The 23979-nt window shown below is 42.5% G+C and overlaps 1 protein-coding gene and 1 long non-coding RNA gene across 2 annotated transcripts in view; both read right to left on the bottom strand.

Annotated features, from left to right (window-relative positions):
* LOC109307339 overlaps window positions 1-2913 on the bottom strand; it is a 14992-nt gene extending 12079 nt beyond the window's left edge. Inside the window, exon 1 of the long non-coding RNA XR_002100239.1 lies at window positions 2902-2913. This is a non-coding gene — a long non-coding RNA (uncharacterized LOC109307339). The remainder of the gene's footprint in view (window positions 1-2901) is intronic.
* A 2852-nt stretch (window positions 2914-5765) lies between these two features.
* Window positions 5766-23307, bottom strand: LPAR3 (lysophosphatidic acid receptor 3). Its single transcript, XM_019531175.1, has 2 exons — window positions 22527-23307; window positions 5766-8547 (listed from the first exon to the last, which is right to left on the bottom strand). Exons 1-2 carry the CDS (start codon window positions 23260-23262, stop codon window positions 8216-8218), a joined length of 1068 nt encoding a protein of 355 aa, XP_019386720.1. The 5' UTR covers window positions 23263-23307; the 3' UTR covers window positions 5766-8215.
* Window positions 23308-23979: the final 672 nt, after the last annotated feature.

Here is a 23979-nt window from a genome sequence, read left to right as displayed (position 1 = left end):
AGGAGCAGGAGCAGGAGCAGGAGCAGGAGCAGGAGCAGGAGCAGGAGCAGGAGCAGGAGCAGGAGCGCTGTGGATATGGGGTAGAGAGAACCCTAAAGGAGGTATGATGAAGAGCCAGCATGGCGTGGAGTTTGTACTATAGCCAGGAGGCTTATCTTGCATTATAGCCGGTTGGCGCATGGCTTTGTTTCTCTTTGGTTGTTTGTGTAACACTGGAGGACCGGGTGAGGCTGTAGGGGTTGGAGGAGGCCTCGGGGGAGCTCCCCAGTAGTGTGGGAGGTTCCTGCTGCCCTGGGAGGGCACAGCAGTTTGTGCACTGGAGAGTGGCACTGTGTTTTGGGGTGTCCCGACCCCAGCCCAGTATGGGTGACATTGGGAGGAGCTAGTGGGGTGTCCTGACCCCAGCCCAGTGGGGCAGCATTGGGAGTAAAGCCTGAGCAGGGTGTAAGACCCCTAAGGAGGGTCAGGGGGCCAGGCATGGCTACGGCCACCTGAGCCCTGACCGCAGGTAGCACGGGAGCAAGGCCCCAGTGCGGGCAGGCAGTGTGAGAAGCACGAGCAAGGCCCCAGGGTGGGCGAGCATATTGGGAAAGCCCCAGGAAAGGGGCGAGCTTACTAGGAAAGCCCCAGGAAGAGGCAAGCATGTTGAGCAGGCTCGACTGGTACCCCTCTACTCACTAGCCCTCTCAAGGTGCCAGTGAGGGGTGCCGGTTGCATGACAAGCCCCAGGGGTGCCAGTCAGGGTGCAGAAAGGAAACTGACCAGTCAACGTCCGGTACATCTTGGAGGCTTGGGGTGTGCTACAGGGGAGGTTGGAGGCACGTATAGCCCATAAGGCTGGGGTATACAGAACAGAGGACAGGATAAACATAGCACCGTGTCCAAGGGGACAAAAGGCAGCCTCCCTTATAAAATTAGACAACATCAAAGACGTGGTGGGCGAGAATGAGGGTGCTGGATCGTCTACTTGGCACGGCAGAGGGGCGTTAGAGAGATCACGGCCGCTCCTAGGTCCCCACGCCGTGACAGTTGTGAACAAAGTTTAAAAATGGATTCTCTTTTGAAGGAGAAAAATGTGGGAAACCGCGGCTTTTCCCTTGCAGTTTGGCAGAGTTCCAGCCTGCAAGGGGCTGCTTGGGGCCCACCATACCCCACACACGCACACACCCCTGCCCCACACACTAGGGGCCTGAGGGCTGGGGGTGGGGGCAGCAGGTTGGGAGTGAGGAGCACTGGGTCAAGACTAGCCATCAACGTTTACAAGTGGGTCCTGGTACAAAAAAGGTTGAGAACCATTTAGGGGTAGGCCCCTGGGAGTTCATATCTGTGTGTTTAAACTATGCCTCCTGTGGATATAGGCCCAAGCTCATACCTACAAGGGGATAGTAATTTAAAGTAGACCTAAAATATAATGAACAGCAGTGATGCACACTGGGAGGCAACAAGAAATTAACACATTCTTTGTTTTGCTGTCCATTTCATTGCACATGCTGATGTTGCAATGAAGTCATGCCAGACAGCAGAAGCATGCAAGTTAGTTCCTAGCCAGACTACTTGGATAAACATATCAGATGGATCTGAGAAGTCATCTATTTCAGTACATGGGATCAGCTTTAATACACTATTGAAAGATGTATTGAAGTATACACAGGAAACAATTACAATAGCTCATGTGAGGTTTGGAAGAAGTAGAATGCCTGGAACAGCTTAAAAAAAAAAAAAAAAAAAAAAACCAAGAGAGAGGAGATGCTGTTTTGCCTGATGTAGTGGAAAATCTCCACAACATAAAGAGATAAAGAAGCAACCCAGGGACCAATTACTATTTAAAAGATAAGGAGGATGATTTGAAAAATAGATCAAAGCATAATGCTATCCGCATCCTTTATCTTCCAAAAGACCTTGAAAAAAACAGCTCAGCATGACCTAGTTACCTATTTCAAGGAGGACTAACTTTTTCTTGGAGAAATGTGCATTTTCATGGTGGGTATAACATTCCCAGGGTTTAAGAATTCCAAAAAGCAACCATCTGCCTGACAACTCACTTTTCAGTTTGAGGGATATAGAAAATCATCTCTGTGCATCACGGAATTATTACAAAACTACAACGAGGGTGGAATCTAGAGTCTCAGATTCCTGCACACAGAATCCCAAAGAAGTTACATACCAAAAGCCCAGCTCTATTAAGTCAAAGTTACAAATGATTAATTAAAATTAAAAAAAGGAGTCAGGAAACATAAATAGGACTCCTCCAGCGATGTAGATTTGGTCTATCTCTACTAAGCTTGCACATTTTACTCCTGCCTAGTAATGTGCATGAACATGTTACTACATTTGTCAGAAAATGTAGGCCACAAATTTCCAGGGATATGTAAAAAGAAGGATGGTTCCAGTATATAGGATACTACAAAAGGAAACAGGAGACCCTGCTCCATTACAGGCTTCCCGTGGCAAGTCCACCTCTCTTTCCTCAGCTGCCAAAAAGCGGGTTAATAGTTTTTTCCTACCTCCCAGAAAATCTGTCAGATTTAACTATGTTAGATATTTCTGTTGCATTCAGACACTATAGAGACAGGGGATGCTGTTATGCACCTAAGACATGTAACTGAAGTAACAGCTACAGTTCAAGACAGTTTTAAGTGTGAACACACCTATCAGTTTGGAATGTTTCAGAGGTCCAGCTGTATGTACATACAAGCCCTTTGAAATGCTCCAAAACAGAAGTTGTTAAAATGAAGTACTAGTTAGGAGTGTTTCACTTTCAGTTATGTGTGCACGAGGACAGCACATGGAAGCAGAGAGCTGGGGCAGAAACGAAACTTACCTCTAACCCCCTCATCCCTGCCAGACCCCTGGTGCCATGCCAGCACCACAGCTGGACCCTCCAGCCCCAATCTTTCCTACCCCAAATCCAAGGGGGAGAGGAGAGATCTGAGAGTTTTGGAAGCTCTCCTCCAACCAAACCTGTCTCCACTCTCCCCTCCACTCTATTGTTGTGTTCCCATGAGCAGGAAAGAAGGGAGAGGGACGTAAGAGCAGAGCTGCAGAGATTGCTACAGCCTCCTCTAGTGTCCACCAGCGGGTACAAGAAGAAGTCGCAGCACTTCGAAGCATTCCAGCAGGAATGGCATGGGTCATGTGTGTGCCCCCTGGGTTAATTGTTTCCTTGCTAAAGCATTTTAAGTGCATTTCACTTGGAAGCGTTTCAGCTATTATGAACGTGACTCGTTACATCCATGATTGTTTCTGCCTGAGTCCCAAGGGTTCAGTCCTGCAAACACTATCCTGCACATTCTCATCAATGCAAAAGAACAGTCACAGTAGCAAATGTTTTTCTTGATAAATAGTAGTTGTATGAACAAACTGGTAATGTTTTTTCCACCTTTCCCATTTAATCAGATAAAATTGAAGGTACTATGTATTCCACACTAGTCAGATAGCACATATTTCAAATAGCACTTAGTACACATGTAAATACCTGGGACACAAAGATGAGGCAAGGGAACTACTAACTGTATTTCACCAGTTTTTAATACCATAAGCTTCAAAGATTAAAATCTCGGGGAAGTCAATAGCAGTAAGGTACAGCATACTGGTAAGTAAAAGCACTATGCTCCAGTCACTCAGGTTGATTAACTTGGTTGCTCTTGACAAGTGCTCAGTCAGCACTACTCAGGTTCAATTGACAATTCACATCCTATTAGAGGAAAACCCCACTATATTACTAAGCATCACTTGCTATACTTGCTTATTCAAGATCTTATCACTTAAAGAAGACCCCTTTGTTCTCTTACTGGAGGTCATTATAATCCTGGATTTTAGTAATCATCCTTTGAAAGGCATCTGTGAGAACCATGACCTACAGACTTCACGTGGGAACTAAGCAGAGAAGAGACCCCTGGCCTAATGCAGGCTGCAGACTATCAGTACAGCTCCTGCTGAGCAGACAGACATGCAGGCCCCTGCTCTAACTCATGGTACTTTACATAAAGTTAAAGTGCCCTCCCTAACCCAATGGACATTCACCTGTTGTGTTGGAGGCAGGGATCAAGCCTGCCTGCAGGAGCCTGAGAAGCCTTCCTGCAGCTGAGGAGCTGTCCCTCTCCCTGAGCCCTGCCCCCCTCCAAGCTTTGGGACTGTCAGCAGGAAGGAAGGGGAAAGGGAGTGAGCTGCCAGCTGGGGTTTGCCTGGTCTGAGTTTGGGGGTGGAGAAGGAAGACTTAGGGAGAGGCTGTGAGCCAGGGGGCTCCAAACCACCTGCCTTCTCTCTAGCTCAGGCCAGGCAAACCACAACCCACAGCTTGTTCCCTTCTCCCCCATCCTTTCCTGGTGGCAGCCCGGGGGGCAGGGCTGGGATGCATCACTCCAGCCCCAATCATGCAACAAATTAATCCTAGAGAACACAAGTTCCCTATGGTGCTCTAAAATGGAGTACCTTCATCTGATGAGGGCTAATTTGTCACACGATCAGCCACATTAAAGGCACTCAATCAGATTTACCCAAAGAACCTTTTCTGCTGCTACGCACGTATCACAGCACAGCTGTAGAGTGCTTTCAGAGGGCTGATTGCGTGGAAAACTTAACTTCTGTCTGTGCCCCTGTGTTCATGAATACATTGGTAAATCTACTCTTCCATTCTTCTGCCTTTCTGGGCTGCTGAATTTGTGCAGCAGGAGGGGGCTACCCCCACATAGTCATGCTGGCTGTACTTTTCCTTCATCCCATGATGGAGAATTAGGGTTTCCATGGCAAGGAGATTCTTCCAAAGCCTTTCCCAATAGGATGAGTTTCACTCTATAGGTAGGTAGAACACGGCTGACACATTCAGGAGTGCACACTGTTATAAAAGTAGATGTGGACTTAACTGTAACAACCACTGTTATCTCTTTGGGAAGTCCTTTAAATTCCAGTATGAAATGAAAAACACTCAAAATTTTCCCTTTCCAAAAGTCCTCATTCCTTGGGTGCAGAGACTACTTTAATACATTGCCCTTGAACAACCTATATTGTCCTACTGCAAAGTATTTGGGAAGCTAAAAGGAACAAGTTAATTTCATTCTGTATAACACCAATTTACTGTTGAAGAAAAGTTAATGTATATAACTTACAGTAATAAAATCAAACAACAGCAGATCTCCAGACATGCAATACTATAATGGAAAGTATGATATACAGCTAAGACAGTTCTTGATTAAGTTGCAAACCATTTTCTCTCACTTAGGGGAATGAAAATATAACTGTAGAACCGCCTCCAAGGCATGGCCTGAGATGAATTATTTCTTTTTGTTTTGAGTGCGACCAGAATATGATTCTGCATTTTGCTAGATGCTACACAAATTAATGAAGCCCATTCTCCCACCAAGTCTATAAAGCTATTCCTACTTACATAGGAAAGGCAGAAAAAAGTTTCCAAGAAATCAGGGCTGTTTAGAGGGCCAACTCCTCATATTTCTAAATAGAAAAACAGATAGAAGCTATAAGAGGCTCCTACTTTTCTATGTAGGTTTACTCTGCTTAGGCAGATGTTCTGGGTCTTAATCTGAATTCTCATTAGTCCTGACCCAATTATGATTAGAGACCCTTTTTATTAATATGGCAATTGTATTAAGCAGAATGGAAAGATCACCTGTGGTTATGCAGAGGTAGGAATTCATTTGAAGGATCTAAAGAAACAGAAAATACTAACAGGGGTCATTTCTGCTGTAGCTACTGTAGAGCCAAGTCATATTTCAGAGTTAACCAAACATGAAATAAAACATATAAACATATTTCATTTTAAAAGGAACATTTTATTTTTTGGTAGCTTTGTATATAAGCTTCAGCCTAGTTAATACAAACCATGCACAGCAAGAAGGTTAACATCTGTATCTTGTGTATTATACCATTGCCTCTAAAAACACTGCTTTACAAGTCTTCAAACATACCACACCAAAGTAGTTTTTGCACAAAAACACTGAATTCCCAAATGGCAAAAGTACAAGTGTAAACCTTGTCAGCAAGTCATATACAAACATAATATTTACCTTGAAATGTTGGGGTCCACACCTCCAACTCCTGCCTCAGCTTAGTCACAGTGAGTAAGGACTACCCAGACACAACAGGTTTTGCAGGATTAGGGTCTATTACAAAAAAAATTCAATATCCTATATAAAATTAACTGTAACTTCTGAGCCAAATTCGAGCCTCACTTTCTTCAGTATAGTCCACAGACAGCACAGATGGAACCAAAAAAAGAATATAATAAAGTCAATATTTCAGGGATACAGGTTGTAGGTGGCAAAAGGAATATTTAGTTGGCCTAATAAAAGATATCACCTCTGAAATGAGTTCTGATTCTGAAGTCAGTATAGTACACGAGGGGTTGGTGACCTCTCAAGTGTGGTGAGCCAAGTTAGCATAGCTCATTCTGAAGGACAACTGTTGCCAGAGACACAACTAATAAGGTTTGCCCCCTGTGCCCCTTCTCTGTCCTGCTCTACTCAAGCTGCTTGTTGATCCCTCAGCCCTTCCTGTTCTGTGCTGAGGTCTGCTTTCTTCTTACCTTCCTTATCCTCGCTGCCAATTACTACAGACATCAACTGGTGCCAAGGATAACGTTGGTAGTAAGACAAGCAGCAGATACAGTGAGGAGGCATGAGGGGGTGGGAAGGGGAAAGGGGACGGACAGACAGACCACCTGACTGACCAGACAGGACTGGGGCATCAAAACACAGCATGCCATTGGTTGCTGTTTTTGACCTAGCCATTGCTCCCTTTGCCACCACAACTGATTCCCCCATCTGCTGACGTCCCAATGCATGCATGTCTGCAGGCCAATTCATGGGCCAGATCTGGCCTATGGGCCATAGGCTGCCAACCCTCACGTTATACCAATATTACATCTTTCAATATTGCATTATATACAGTTGGCATTCTTTTGTAAAAGCCAACAATAAAGTCTACAAGAACCACTTCTGATTTTGATTGCCAAGCTTAAGATACTTTGAACTTGATTTGCTATAGTGCTCAGCACGTTAAACTCCCATTAAAAATTAATAGATACCAGAGGGTACATATTTCTGAAATCAGGTCCAACATGCTTCAAAGTCAGATCCCATAATTAGAGATCACTTTGGAAAATGTTGGCCTAGAGCTTTAAATATATCTCTGATTTATAAAACACACAGTCCTCAGGTATTATAGCAACTTTAAAAGCCAGAGAATAGAAATTATTCCACAATTTAAATTTGATTAGTCATAAATTTGATATGGATCTGTTATTAAGGTCCTTATCTGCATTTACATGGCCTCTTCCTCAGGAATCTTCCAAAGATCCTCCTCCTCAGTCAGATGATTTAATCTGGTCCTGAATAAATTTTAACACAGTCTGTGCAAATTGCTCATATTCTTTCCAATGCATGACAACCTTTTAAAGAGTTATGTTCATTTGATATTTTGAAGGGCTCTGATCACATTGTTTCTGTTTAATAAACCCCTTTAGAAGTTGGAAACTGAAATCTATATTCAGATATTTCCTCCCATTTCATTTTGAATACATCTGTGTGTGATCATCATGCCTCCTTGCAGCGGTTGGCCCACCAAACAGTTGGGACTTCCCTTGCACTCAAATGGCAGTGGCCTGTGCTTTTGTTACCATTCTCCACAACCTGTTCTCACAACTCATGATGAGGACAGATTCTCTCTCACACACAGAGGAATTGTATTGTGGGGGGTGGAGGGAAAAGACATGTATGAATTAATATGTGGATTTTGTAACCAAAAAATGCATATAAAAGTCACATTTCTGCCTATCAACTCCAACAGTGTTCTCTGGAGAAGCTAAGCAACTATTCAAAGTATAACCTCAGAGTGCCAAAACAGCATTGTTTCACAGGATAATTCTTCCAGCCTGCATTTAATAAGGAAGGTTCCATTCTATTGTTAGGATTTTGTTTCCATGCAGAGAGAGTCTCAATATGTTTATTCCTCTTACAGAGAAAACAATCTCATGTACTTTTTTATGGCACAGAAAGTTTTTTCTTCAATACAATGTATTTTTCCATCAGGTAATTATTTACAAGGTCTTTTGTTAACACTGTGGATAGAGTTTTGCTTTGGAACAGAGCGAATATATTCTTGAATAACTTTAATCGGTCAGTGATTTCCCGTTACAAGAGACCTTTTCCCTCCTCCCTTTCCCCCCACCCCCATCTCCCAGCTAAGTATATCCTTGTGTAGCTCATGAGTTTCCTTTGCCACTGATGGTCCCGTGAATAATGCCGTCTTCAATGTAATGACCAGTGGCATCTGTGCTTCTGGTGAGAACAGTTGAAGGAATCCTTGAAGAGCATCTATCCTGACTTTTATCATCAGAAGTGCAGCAGATCATCCTTCTCATTGTGGTTGACATCTCTTCATCTTTATAAGAATAGATTATTGGGTTCATAACGGAGTTGAGCAAGGCCAAAAGAAGGAACCATCTTTTCACATGCTGAACCCCACAATGAGTGCAGTTCAGACCATCAAGAAGCAAAACTACTAGCCCAGGAGTCCAACAGACAACAAATGCACCTAGGAAAAGAAAAAAGGGTAAGTATTGCAGACTTTGATAAATTCTGGCTTTGGGCATGCAAGCATATTTGGTATCCTCCAAAAACATCAGGGTTGTTAACAATATACACACCAAATTGTAAATAGAGAAGAAAAGGTGATCTCAGTAGCAAAATTACATCTGGCAGTAATTTCTCTGAAAAAACAACTCTCATGATTTAGTAGGTTAGGACTTGGAAGGTTACAAAAGGCAGAAATTAGGAAGCAAAGTGTCAGATGAAAGCTGTATCAGGCAATTACAACAAAAAACTGCTCGCTATAAAGAAATGGGGGCAAAGAATTGTTTGGAATAAATATAACTGAGTCTAGGAAACCAGTGCTTTGGTAAGATGGCAACTCTTCTATCAGGATTTAAATACAAACAAGTTCAACATGACCCATCCACCCAGGTACAGTGCCTTTGTACAGTATCATCCACCAGCACTTTCTGACACTGGCTCAATCTGGCAATAATCTGCCCTCTCTCTCCACTGCCTAGTCTTTTGGGTTTCTATGGCTAACGGGATCTTCCCTTCAGAGGAAGGGTTACACACCAAGTTCCTCCCCATCTCTTCAGCTCCTCAGTACTGAAAGCATGAGGCAGAGGGATCAGCCAGCCACTGAGCCAACAGGGAGTTTGTGCATCTAGTTTCTCTACAGAAGGGATAGCAAAAGTAAATCAGAGGTAAAAGCTTTGAAAATGAGGGGAGTTTTGAGAAAAAGGCACCTGAGGGCCAGTTTAGAGATGAGGCTGAGAGAGAAAGAATCAAGTTTTGAAGGGAAAGAAGTAGAAGAAAAAAGAGAAGAGGTTTAAAGCAAGAGATAGAAGTAACTAGGGGGAAAAGAAGGGAAACAACAGTGAGGAATGAAAAAAGAGAAAATGCTCGAGAAAGAGAAAAGTGCGTGAATGAGGGATTATTGTTTTGAAGGGAACAGGAAAACAGAAGAGATATGCAAAGAAGACACCATCATGTTGTGCCTGTTTGGCAGTCGAAGTGCCAAGATTGGGAGTAGGAGCAGGCACACATGGTTCTTCATGGAAGAAGATAAGAATGGAAGGACCCCCAGTTAGAGGGGTGAGATGTGAGCAGTAGGACCAGTGGAGATGAGAGCCGCTTGGTGAAAAAGTGAAGAAGCCACATCTACTTCCTTCCACCTGTTTTATGCTCTAAAAAATAGGTATCAGAATGAAGTGAGGGGTGATGCAGAAAAAATGCTCAACAAAAAAGAAAAGTAATGGCCATAGGCAATGACTACGTTTTTTGCTGGTGGGTACTTGCAGATGTAAAAAACCAAAACAAAACCATGGTAGTTTACTTTTAACTCAGTGCATTCCCATGCTGAGACCTGTGTACACCCAAAAGACGTAGCACTTTACTTCAACCCAGTTCTGCAGCATCTTTAAAGATTGGGCACTTTAGTGCGGCTTTTTTGGTGCTTTTATCTAACAGAAGTGCCAAAAAAGCCCTGCTGAAGTGCCTGATCTTTACAGACACTGAAGAGCCTGATTGAAGTAATGCAGTACTACTTCTGGTAAAGCGGGGGGGGGGTTGTTTGTTTTGGGGGGGTTGTTTGGTTTTTTGTTTTTTTTTTTAAACATCTGCAAGTGGCTCTTTGGGTACTGAGCACTCATTTTTTTCAGTGGGTGCTCTGACAGCACACACAGAGTTGGTGCTTATATGGTAATGGCAACATGAAGAAAGAACAGAAATGCAAGAATAAGAGGCAGTACAGTAATGTAAATCAGACCCATGTGTCAACCCCCTCCTGTCCAAAAGAGGAAGGGTACCACCTATCTTGTGCAGGGGAGATGGACAAGATCTTCAGACTGACTACAGTTTATGGGTCAAGAGGGAGGGAGAGAGGGAGGGTCATGATAACAGCCCTGTTTCTTCTCCTCCCCCAACATTGGTCTGTCATTCTTTGCTTCTGAGTCCACGGAAAAGCAGCTGTGCTCATGATAATACTAACTTACCACAAGCCACAACTGCTGTCTGACTTACAAAAATAGAAAATGACAACTCTGCACAAAAAAAGTCACGAAGTGGACAACAGGCTGAAGAAATTCCACTCATTTATAAAGACACATTTTCTCCTTTGGGGGCTTTAAAAATCAGCAAAGTAGTATCTTAGCAATTATTTACATAGCCCTGTCAAAATACTGTCTTGGTGGTCTTCGGAGCCATTCAACAGCTCTGATATTAAAAATAATTTCATTTTCATAATATCACTGGTTTTCCAATATATAAATTGTGTAAGTATAATATGAAGGATGTGTAGTGTACAGCTAATGTCAACAAATGGGAAACACAAGAGTCAAGATTCAAACAGTAACATTACATTTACTGCACCATAAATCCATTGCTACCCTCCACCATTTGTCATAGAAGGAACAGATTTCAAAAACAATTAGTACCCCTTCATTTCCAAGCTTGCTTGGGATCTCTAAAAAATAAGATTGCCTAAGAATGCATTTAAAAAACTTCAGTATATGTTACAAATTACTAAAAAAAATGCAAATAGTAAAAATAGTATGGAACCCACTTGTAGGTTAGATTATAAAATTTGCTTATAGTTTACCTTCCATTCTACACTGCTCTACTAAACAAGTGAACAAAATTCATTCAACAGATCTGTATTCTTTTTTTAGGAAATATACCATAGAATGGAAAGATTAAGAGTCATTACTTGCCTAAGTTAAGTATTTAACCGAACTGTTGCTACAGTCAGTATTTTTGTAGCACTATTAGTTTCATAGGTTACTTACAAATTATTGGTTAGTATCAGTAATTTGCAAGTGTTGATGCCAGGGTCTTATAGTTAAATCTTTTAGCAAGACCATCAGTGCCAGAACTTCAACTCAAAACATTAACTCCTGTAATCAACTCTGCGTGATAGACTGGTTCAGCTCCAGAAGGTTGTGTAAACAGTTGCAACACCAACTCTCATTAAGAGTATACAATTGTAAGAACAGCATAAAGATTAATTGCACCAGGATTTACCTCAAACCCACTGAAGTCAATGGAAAAACTGTTGACTCAGTGGGTACTGGAATAGATCCTTGAATATATGACAACAGTATAGGACATTAACACCAACTCTTTGCAAGTACCTGAGTACTCAGTGAAGCCTTTTATAAGTTATCAAAGGTTACTGGTTGAATGCCAATGCACTCACTGTCAAAACGTTAACACTGTACAAGATGTCAGTATCTGTGTAAAAAGATTTTTTATCTTATTACTTATTCTCTTTATTTCAGAGTGTATAGAGCCCAAGTCAATAAGAACGGAACATTGTCCCAATCACCATATTAAAAAGGCCTGTCATCTAGGCTTTGGGCAAGCTAAGCAATGAAAAACTCCAGGAAATGCAGGCAAAACTGTGAAGAGTTCAATAGCAAGTACCGGATGTCACAATGACATTTGTAAGACACTTCTCTACTATCCACTGTGCTGTGTACAACACTTGCACTTCCCCTTATGGAAAACTGGGGCTCTAAGCATTTTACCTAGCTAAGGATTAAAGCCTATTGTGCAATACATAGTAAGGGACACTATCATAATTACTGGGCAGCTCTTTCCAGGGAGCATTTCTTTGGTCTGCCATCACTAAAAATACATTTAATCACACATACAAACAAGGTAAGATTCACACCCTATTCTTAACAAGGAACTCTCAAAGGGTTCTGCCCAAACAGATTCCCTTTCTAGCATTTTTTCTATTTTTGCTTTATGAAACACAGCAGTCAAAACATTACTTAAAATATGGAGACTAAGCTATGGCTTATATGGGTCTGTTCCTATGATTTTCACTGCACAGGCTCTCATAACATGAAGTATATCCTGCCTTACGCAAAACCTTTTTTTAAACTTCTCAATTGGAATTAAAAGGTTTGGGTGCCAGGGCAAGTAAGATGACTACCTACAATATGAAAGATCAACAATGGATCGCATTGTTCTCAGGTCACTTCAGGATCTTCCTCCACTACACTTCAGATAATTTTCCTGTAGATTTTAATCACCCCCAACTGAGTTCCCCTAAATCTAGAAGATTTGTATTTTTTGAGGCTTACACTTGTCCTATGCCATAAAGCACTCTGTATATAGAGATTCTATCATCTACAGTCTGTTTAGGCAAAGGGAATTGCACTCAGTTTTAGCTGCCTTAACCACAGGTGCATTTTTGATTGAAATGGAAGGACAAGTAACTTGTTCAAAGTAAAAACCCTTAACGTCTTGATCAGACATGTATCACTAAAACAATGGCAAACTAGGATAATCCACTACTTGAATTTCACCTGAATGAACAGAAAAATCATGTACTGACATGCCTGGAATCCAGTGCTGCCACAATGATACTTTTACCAGCACCCAAGTTAACTAGTTTAAAATTGCTTCAGTTCATCTCCAGGAGTTGCTGTCATCCCCTGACTGAAGCATGGACTTACCATGTGTCCCTGCCAGCTTGGTCAACTAAATTAAGCTCAGCCAGATGACACCATTTACCCCCAATTAAAACAACTCCTCTTACCCTTCCTCAAGTAACAGCAAAGTATCAGACTGGTCCCAAATTAAAGCACATGCACCCACCCGGCCACAAAAAACATCTCACACTGTGGGAACCACTGAGATGAACAGCTTAACCACTGAACAATGACTGATCATAAACAGCACAGAAATATGAACTCTTCCTAAGCCTTTACTCTTAAATAGGAAACTAAAACCATATCCTGGGTACAAGGGCCCATGTAGTGGCATAGGCTAAGACGTGACACCCCACACTGGACAGGAGACTAGACTGCAGTGGAAGTGTCCCCCCACCCCTGAGGGCTTTCCATACATGGGGAAAGCTAATCAAAGACATGAGTGGAATCCAGGTAGTGTGCTTTAAAAGAAAAATGTGTTCATGCTGACATCACAGTTAGATGGCAGGGTGGGGAGAGATTTTTTCTTTTACTTTTCTAAAGCTTTATAATAAAAATATTAAAAACAGAAGGTAAAAGTGCAAAATCCATATCCTTCCAAGGGGCTCAGCAAGAAAAACACTATATCAGAGACTGAATTCCCCCTCCCCTACACTATCCTTCATGGGTTGACACACTTAGGATCAGTTGTCCATCTTCTACCTTGCAGAGTGCCCTCTCAATGGTCCAGTGCAATACAAACATGTCCACATTTTGTTGCAAGGTGAAGTGTCCAAATTCAAATGTGACATGCATCTGGACTTAGAAGTGGAAGATTTATATGGCATTGCAAGAAAGAGAAAATGCATCCAAGCTGAGAGAGGAGTAGGACTCAGGATGGGGAGGTTGACTCTTTTCCTCTTCAAGCAGGATTTTCACTACGCATTAGGAAGCAGCAGCAGACAGCTTTTGTGAGCGCTGGACTGTAAGTGCTCTGGTGAAGCCAGCAGACAAGTAGGAAACAGGTAAGATTCTACAAGGGTGTGATACAAACCTATGAGATGCAAACCTGCCAGGGGTAAGGCAAAAGAGATGGGCTCTTCAAACCACTGCAGACTCACCCCCTACTCAACCAGTCCAACACCTAGACTATTCCAGCATACACTGTAGGATCACACAGGAATTCCTTTCAGCAGACAAGGTAATACAGAGACAGTCCAGATGCAAGCTTCCCTTTAAACCAGAGAGGGGAAGCAAAGAGAGGGAGCAGCATGCCAGTGGCATCCACGACTACCAGCCAGCCTCCCTCTGTACATCCTCTATTCTTTGGCACTCTTCCACACAGCTGAGAGGAATTTCACCCCACATCCCTGCCGGATGCCAATACTGGCAACCCAACTTTTCCTTCGGCTTATGTTTCATGCTACACCAAAGCATCTTGGAGGCATCACTGCATAGCAACACTGTGATGTCATACACACAGCACTGTGATCTTACCACAGGGTTGAACAGGACAGGAGGACCTCCACATAAAAAAATCCTTGTTTAAAACCACAAGCAGCGCTACAATTAGCAAGCCCAGTTATGAAAAGAAAAAAAAATACTAGAAGACATGAAAAGCAGGTAGGTTTTTACATGCAATTCAGATATGCCTGGAGACTTCCCCACCACAAAATAAAACTCTGTTCGTAAGAAATACACTCTCATTAGTCAACGGCTATCTTGCTATGGACTTCAGTAAGAACTGCCTCAAGCTACTACAGTGCACCTAACTGAAGTAATGTGTGCTATCCAACAACAAATGCAGCATTGATGGAATAATAATCTGGCTTTCTAGGTAATGTAACATATCAGGAAGAACAATAAGAAATGTAGGAGCTTCATTCAGAAAAAAAAAAATTATAAAGACACTACATAGGCAAATACTGTATGAGTATTTATGCTTTTCTAGTTAAGGCTGTGTCAGGCATTTGTCTCTTCCAGAACATTTTCTGAAATAAAAAAATTTTAAAAAAGGGAAAAAAAGAACCCCTCCTCCCTCCCCCTTCCTCACAAAGGCCAGAATACCCACAGCATTAAAAATAACTGCTTGTAGCTAAAAATCAGGTATGAAAGCTTAAATGCACAGCACTGCTCTATTTCTGTAAGCAGTGTTCTTAAAGATCAATTTAGCAAGTTATTTGACAAACACAAACAATTGGAAAATGCAGTTAGTTTCTGAAACTTTTTGCACAGCATAGTTAATAGCCTGCCTGCCTGCCTCAGCAAGAATGCATACTTGTACTGCAGAGCAGCCTCAAAATATTTTTGACAAAATATTTCTTAGCAAACAGCTTTTTAAATGAAAGTTTAAGTACTGATATCAAGCAATGTTTTAAAGTTCAGTGAAGCACGCTCACTATTAAGGTATCTGTATGATGATGCCTTTTTCCTCCGTCATCCTCTAATCTTATTCCCAGGCAGGTTAATGTCAATTTGATGTTTATTTCAATGGGAGCTGAATGTGCTGAAGTGATCAGTGAAACAGACATAAAATAATATCTAAAATGTGTGTGCTGCCTTCCTGGGATTTCAGGGACAGCCCATCAGATTCCAAAGAATCTGCAAATCCTGCTAAATACCTTGTCACGACACAGACACAAGAAAGGAAGGAAAGGGATAGCTCCATGCGGGGCTAGAAAAGTACAATAGCGTCAAAGGCTTTCCCTTACTAGTACAAATGGATGGCAGTAGGGCCAGATCTTGGGAGTGCTCTTAGCTACAGAAAATTAAGTATGAAGCTTATCTACTCCCCTCACCCACTTATGTCTTGGTGCTCAGAAAACCAAGCTTAATTTTTCCCTACTCCCAGAGAAACAGGATTCAGTAGAATGGTAAGCTACATTTTTTTTACATAAATAATGAAGACTAGAGACAGGAATGGATTTACCTAGAATCAAGACAGATTAAATAGATGTTACACTATCTCTTTTCTGACCCTTGGGGGCCTCATACTACAGACTATGCTAGTCTCTTTATTTACCTACCTTCCTGTTTAAATGGCCTTCATCACCACACTACCTGAGCATTTCACAGTTAATAGATTTTTAATCTCACATCACTTCTGAGGAGTAGAAAATCATCATTTGCCATTTACTAAGGTAAAATAAGTTTAAAGTGATATAACCAAGGTCAGGCATGACATAAGAGGCAGAGCCAGGAATTGAACCCTTGTTTTCCAAGTTTCAGTCCCTACCCCTGTTCACTGAACCTTCCTTCCTCCCTATTGACTATGAATGAACAATGCTTGCCCAACTGAAGACTGGGAGAGGAAGTCAGCCAGACACCTTTGCCCCTTTCCCCAAGCCTTGTAGCAAGCAGTAATTCTGAGCTGGGAAGAATCTGGCTGTGAATCTTTGCTGTGTGCTGCACAGTGCACCGATGGCATCAAGAACCAAAGTCTTCATTTCAGGATCTGGCACAACTCCACTGAATTTAGTGTGATTTTATGGGAACACCAGTATAAATGACAGGTCTCTTCATTCCATGTATACTTGCACAAGAAATCCCAGAAAGAAATTTACCACTCTGACTAGGTAGAAATGCTCAGAAAAAATACTGCTTATTCTGAGCATTTTGTTTTTTGTCGTTTAGAAGCAGTAGGTAATTACAGTCAGCTGCACATTTAAGCATCATATTTGGCACTTGATTCAGAACCTTATAGCACTGGTTTTTTCCTTCCAAATAGGAGGGTTTTCTAGGTTGAGTTTCACTGTACATGAGTCCCAGAGCAAACAAGACTTAATCCTGCTCCCATAAATCACTGAGGTCTTACTTTCATGAGCAAAATTAGACCCAGCAAATCACGCCAGCTTTCCCAATGAACTACAGCATGAGAGATGGAAAAGCAAGGAAGGAGGAAATGCTAACAATGAACGAGCAAGCCTTGGAAAAAACATGAGATTGCACAAAAAAGCCATACATGCACACATATTTCTTTACCACCTTCCTCTTACCTTAAACCCAAAGGCCTGAGGTTTAATTGCTTACCATTTCTGAAGCACTTGATTAACAGGTACTATATATGTAGAGGTGCCAGATATTGTCATTTTGCCTTTTTCACAATGACCATGTGGATCATCTAAAGATTGGCATGATAAGCCAAGAGCAACAAAAGAATGACCTCTGTATCTTTAGGATCTCAGCATAAGATCAAAGCCTTACTCTAAATATTCAGTGAAAAATGATGATGGGAAAGTTTCCCCTTCCCTTTATTCTGAAGGTTGGATACTTCCATCTGTACATGTATCCTATGGAAAGGAAAGCCATTCATACTTGTAGTTTCCAGTAACCCAATCAAAGACCTCATGACCAAGTAACCAGCTGTTTCCAACGTAGGCAGGAATAAACCAGCACTGTCCAGTTGGGAGCTGCAGTGAGAAAGCAATTGATGAAGTTTCTCCCCAGTAGTTTAGCTCATACAGACCATCTTTAAAGTTTTAAACCAGGGCTGTCCAACCTCTAAGTGGCTAAGAGCTAGGGTGACCACCTTTTCAAATGGGGAAGGAGCGATATATGCCCACCTTCTTAGCAGAGTAGAGCAGAGCGGGGTCGGGGGTGGATGCAAGCTGCAGCAGCAGGAGGCACAACTCCACACCTCCACTACCCCTGCTGCTGCCAGGTGCAAGGGGTCCCCAGGGGCAAGGCAGCAGTTTGGGCAGCCCTGAGTCCACAGCAGGCAGCCTGCATTCACCCCTGCCCCATGCACAAATCTTGCAGAGGCATATATCCCCCTATGTCCCTGCCCCTTGGATGAGCCACCTGTGGCTCTGTTCCTCTCCATGCTCCAGCCCCATGTACTGCCCTGGTTGGGCAGCAAACCCAGCCCTGCCACACTCCCTCCCTCACCATGGGGACCTGGATCTGCTCCCCATGTCCCCTCCCCATCCATAGACTTACCTGCAGGGAGATGCTCTCCAGGCTGCCCAGCTCTTTCCTGGCCACGTGCATGTGTGTGGGCATGCATGTGCACATGGTACCCCCTGCGTCCCTCTCCTGGCATCCCCCTGCAGGCTGGAATGCTGCCAGACTGCAAGGGGAAACCTGCCATTTCCCATGGATCCCTGCCCGACACTGTGAATCCAGGACAAATGCTGTCCTGGAGTTGTGTAGCCCAGGACCAGGACTTGTGTATCCCATTGCAGGACTGCCCAATTAGGGATGTCTGGTCACTCTACTGGGAGCCAAATGCTCCCCAGGTTGCACCAGTGGAGGCTGCACCAAGGCAAGCTACAGGCCCCCCCAGACTGCACACTGCATAGATGTGCTCCCCACCCAGCCCACTGCACCTCACATCTACAATTCCTCTGCTGCACTGTGTGTGCACACAGGCCCTGACCCCTTCATAGCTGTAATATACACCCACGCCTGCATGTATGCTCCCTGGCTACTTCTGCAGCCCGTGCCCATGTGGCTCCAGGCTCCCTCTCAGCTCCCCTGGCCATACCACACTGCAAGACCTAGAGTGGGGAGCAGCCTAGAGACTCTGACTCTTGCAGCCAGAGCACTGAGGAGAGTGGCAGCTGGGCAGGAGCCTAGGGGACACAACATAACCCTCAAGTGTCACATGCAGCCACCACCTGGGCAGCCCTGTTTTAATCTAATGTTACCAATTTGATTAAAGTTGGAAAACCAACAGTGATCCCAAGTACACACTGAGTATTGTTCTGATAAAAACGTTCTCCATAGAGTTATCTGTGCATAACAGGCACTGTCATTCAATGTATAGTTCAGAGTTATCATAAGGACAACGTTCTTTTTTGAAGCTTAAACACAAGCCATTCACAGCATTATTATGATGTCAATATATATTAGTAATTTTCATAATCTACATTAGAAAGGACTATTGACATATATTGAAATAATCTGAAGTAATAGTAATTGCATTTCAATGACTGCTTTGAAGGTCCAGGTCTACTGTTGAAGTCAGGTGCTAGTTAAGTTTAATTCTACATATGCATAATCCATGGTATTTACAAACAAAGAGCATCCATTATGATACCACTGGTCCTTGAGCAAAAAAGATACCAGACTGTGTAAACAGTGCCCTTGGGCATAGCATTAGAAAGATAATTGTACTTAGTTTGTAAACTTCTTCGGCTAGAAACACACACCTCCCCCACAGCACTGCTATCTCAGAGTTAAGTAGCACAGAAAAGCTGTGTCACAACAAAGCCAGTCCTTCTTTTATTAACTGCTGCAGGACAAATGCACTAAATTCCTTTACATACACTGGGAGGTTATGAAAGGAACTATTCATTGTTGGACCAATAAATCTTATCTCCCCCAGCTACTAAAGAAGGATGGACAGGGTCCTGGTATTTTATAGTTAGTGTTTCTGAACACTTATAGCAAAGCTTGTGTCTGCAACTTTGAATTCTGGGAGCAGGATACCTGTCTACTCACTGATGACAGTCCAGTGAAATAAAACACAGCTGACTTTCACTAGCATAAATGTTGTTCAGTCTCCTTCTGGAAGGTCACACTTCACCTCCATAAGGACAGCACTTGCACTTTGCAGTCTTTACTATACCTGCCCCAAACAAAGCCATATGCAGATTTTAGGGCTAGAAGAGGCTATTATATTACCAGTTTAACCTCCTATAAGGTATCCATTTTAGAATTTCACTCAGTTAGTCCTGCACTGAACCTAACACAATGTTTAACTAATGTCCATCTTCCAGAAGCTATCCATTCTTTAAATAAAAGACATTAATAGATGTCTTTCCCTTTATATTTCCCATTATAGTTTCCAATGACTGATCACTTTTACAGTTAAAAAGTGTGCTTCACTTCTCATATGGATTAACTTTAACTTCCGGTTTCTTATTTTAATCATCTGGCTATGATTTAATTATACAGAAATAAAGGAGGACCTGAGCTGCTAAGTAAGTATAAAATATTCATTCTATTTACAGGAAAAGACCTAAACAAATTAAATTAGAAAAAAGGGATGTTTCACAGTACTCAAAGCCTTTTGTTCCCAAATTATGAGGTAATAAACTTTCAGCATCTAAGGTATGGGCCAAGTTAATGGACAATGGCATTTACAGCAGTTTGAAATGTGTTATACCCAGGGCTAGAGTCTTTGGCCATATTGCACTGTATGAGCTGCAAAAAACGGAGCATCACATAACAGATATGGAAAAATGGCTGGGAATTTGCCCCTATGCAGCAGAAATCTCCGTCAGAGCAACTCACAGCTTACTGAGACTCCTGCCCTTTCACTTCTGGACAGCACCACTCTTCCACTAGGGCAAGGTCTCTTAGGGACATAAGTGAAGGCTACACGAGGGTCAGCAGCCCTGAATTGCAGCCCTGAACCCTGATCTTTTACAAGTGCAAAACTTCCAACACTGGAAAGGCGGAACTGAGATGGTTGATGGGGGTCGGGCAGATGTAGGACCAGAACTGGATATTGGAAAGCAGGGAGGGAAGAATACACAGGGGATGGAGGCAGAACTTCGGAGGCAATCCAGGGCCAAAAATCACCCTCCCTCAAAAAGCAGCTAGTTGCTGGGAGGAGTTGAAAAACTAAGATATCCAAAGAAACTTCTGTTTGTATTTCTCAAATTTTGGGTCACTTTTTTGGTCTGATTCACTGTTGAATAAAAAAGGATTAAAGAACATTGTTACTCTGTAGAAGTAGGGTAGAAAGCCTTATATAGGGGGAAACTATTCATGTACAAAGTTAATTTGGTTAGTAGGTGACAACCAAAGCTAATATTGGGTGCAGGTCATGGAGGTTCCTTTGAAATAGTGCATAAAAACCCCCATAACCTGGGCCTACACTTGTCAAAACCAGCATTCTAAGTAGCTGATGAATGCTTATGCCTGTAATGCTGTATAAGGGCAGCTGCATGTAACACTTAATCCAAATGTACAACAGTAGTATACTAATTGTAAAAAAGCCAGCTGGCGTCATCAGGCAACAAAGGAATCTCTGGCTGAATTATGGTCGCAGTCTGCTCAAATCTCTACATATGACTCTTGAATCTTTAGGGCAGACAATCTTAGGATGCAGGATTTCATTATATGTCACTACTAACTCAGGGCCTTCACCACCATCACGGCAGCTCCTAGCTAGCACTTTTCCTGAGCAGATCTCAAAGCACTTAAAGGAGGTCACTATTATCATACTTTAATGGAGAATCAAGGAAGAGAGACAGATAGTCCGGAGGCAGGGGGGCAGAAAGAATTTGCCCAATGAAAGAGCCATCTGGGAATAAAACCCAGATCCCCCCAAAATCACAATCTACTACTCTGCCCCTCTGTCCACTAGGTCACACTTTCTTCTCATCACAAATGGACAATGAATATCAAAAACCATCCTCGACTTTTAAAAAGCAGCAAGTTGCTGGGTGTGGTTCCATACAACTTCTTGCCCTATCTGGGCTTTGAGAAGTAGTAAAATCAAAATAAAGATCCCACTTATTTTGAGAAAGGCATTCCTAGAAATAGTGGTGTATACACAACTCTGGAAGTTCCCTCCAGATCACCTTTCAGTGATCTTGCCTCTTGGCTACACAAATTTCACAGACTGTCAAGTTCATCATACACTGAAACTCATCATACTTTGGAAACAAGTCATATTAAGTTGCACTTAATGAGGACAGAACATATACACAGCAAGACTTTTTGGAGATGCAGTATTTGGTGCACTGCTGAATGCTGCAAATTTTCAAGAAAAACAAACAAACAACAACATACCTATCCAGGGCCACAGGCTCCTAGCCTTTGACAGAAAAACAAAGACAAAATCTACCTACAACGAAAATGTATGAAGAGATACCATCTTGCCTGGCTTCATGCTTTGTAGGCACTTACTGAAGTTATATTTTTCACGTGATGAGGCCCCTGAAAGTGCTCTACAGTCATAATGTAACAAACATTCACTGCTTCAGAGTGCTTTTAAAACAGTCAATTGTGAGAAAAATTTAACCCTCATGTAATGACGTATCAGACAGGTGCACTCTAAGGCTGAGTGCCTCAGGGAATCTGTGTACAGGTTCCCTGTGAGGGTTAATTTGAGTCCATTCTGCCTGCATCTCATGCAGCTTTGTGGGGCTGGGCTGATGCTCCTGCAGGGGAACACTAGCCCAGTGCCACCCCTGGGGCTGTCACAGAGAGACAGAAAACCCCTGTCTCCTCCCTAAGGGAGGGAAAGGAGGGAGCTCCCCCTGTCACACATGGGGGACCCCTGGCTGGGGTCTTGGGGGGAGCCCAGGTCCATGAGGCAGGGGTGTTCCCTTCTCCCCCTAGCCCCCATGCAGGCATCCTGACAGTGACACGGGCTGCTGACCCTGGAGCTGGGGCAGCAGAGGGTGGAAAACATGGAGCGCTAACTCATGGCACTTTGTGTAAACTCATGGCTACCTGCACTTCTGTGTACACACTATATTTCCATAGGGTAATGAAAGCTATATCATACTAAAATCAGGGAGCAAGTTTGGGGATTTCAGTATTAAAGAGGTGCAAAGCTAACTTAATTGGCATTCCCAGTTCTTATATATCTGCTTACCTAAAACAGCCATGACTGTCTTCATAAGTTTCATTGGTGTCCTTCTACGGCTGATGGATCCACTAGTGTGTGGAGATAAGACGTTAGTTTTCCTCTGGACATACATATATATTCTTATGTAAACCACTACCATAATGAAGAAAACAACTAAATTCGAGACTGTCCAGAATATCAGGTAGCTTCTGCTATAAATCGGAGCCAAGGAAGAACAGGCTGAGATATCACAAAGACAGTTCCAACCCAAAGTAGGCACAGAACCCATAAAAATAGCAATGGCCCAGATTAAAAAGATTAAAAAGGTGACTCTCTTCTTTGTCAGGTTACTGTGGATCCTCATCCGCATGATTGACATGTACCGCTCAACAGCTATGACCAATAAATTCACCAGAGAAGCTGTCAGGCTGGTGTCCAGAAGCCCCTGACGTAAAAACCACCTGTTAACAGTTAAGGTTTTTGACACTGGACCAGTGTTGAACATCAAGAACACATATGCAATGCCAGCAAAAAAGTCTGCAGCAGCTAAATTAGCGAGCAGATAGTAGAAGGGGAAATGAAACCTTTTGTTTCTGACCACAGCTGCTATGACCATTGAATTTGAAATAAAAATAAAGAGACAGAAGAATGTCCCAAAACATAAAACAATAACTAGCTTTGTTCCTGACCACTCATCTGCTGTATCAGTGTTGCTCATGTTGTAAAAAAAGTCCATACGTTTATCATAGTGGCACTCGTTCATCCTGGAGCAGAGCCTCACATCCTAGGAAGGAAAGAAAAGAAGCATGGATTAAAATATCCAATTGGTCTATACTTAAGATGCTCCACCAACAACTGCTTTGGAGGCAAACATTTCTTGAGGATAAATTTTCAAGCATTGCTAGTTTCAAGTGAAAAGGATACCTCGTGGAAGAGACTGTTCTAATACAGTGCTTCCCATTTGAGAATTTCTAAACATTTAACCCCAATTCAGAAAAACAAATTGAAATTAAACTTGATGTCAAATAAGACTTAAGCACACCCTTAGCTCCACACAGCTGTTATGTCCTGTGCTAAATTAAGGACTCACAGAACTCCAGCACAGTGACTTGTATTAGCAACCCCTGTTTTGAACACAAGCTGAAGCTAATGTCCCCTGCTACATGTTACGTGTATTAGGCAATTAACTGGTTAAGCACACAATAAATTTAAACCTGTCATATGTGCAAAGTAAGACTAGCCATAAGTACAAAGTATCAAACAATTAACTGGTTAATCGTGCAATAAATTTAAACCAGCCACACATGCAAAGTAATTATCACACGATAAAAATGACTATCCAGCTATAAAAAGAGCCAACCAACTACAAAGGTAGTGCTTGAAAATGTGTAACAATTCTAAATATGGTTTCTATCCAGCTTTAATTTGAATGTATAGCAGGGCCTTGAGGTCTAGAGCTAGGAATAAAACCCAAGTTCTC

The sequence above is a fragment of the Crocodylus porosus genome, unplaced genomic scaffold (genome assembly GCF_001723895.1).
Source record: "Crocodylus porosus isolate Cpor-Errol unplaced genomic scaffold, CroPor_comp1, whole genome shotgun sequence".
Classification (NCBI taxonomy): domain Eukaryota; kingdom Metazoa; phylum Chordata; order Crocodylia; family Crocodylidae; genus Crocodylus; species Crocodylus porosus.
Note: the sequence above shows the minus strand (reverse complement) of the source record. Positions and strands in the feature narration are given on the sequence as shown.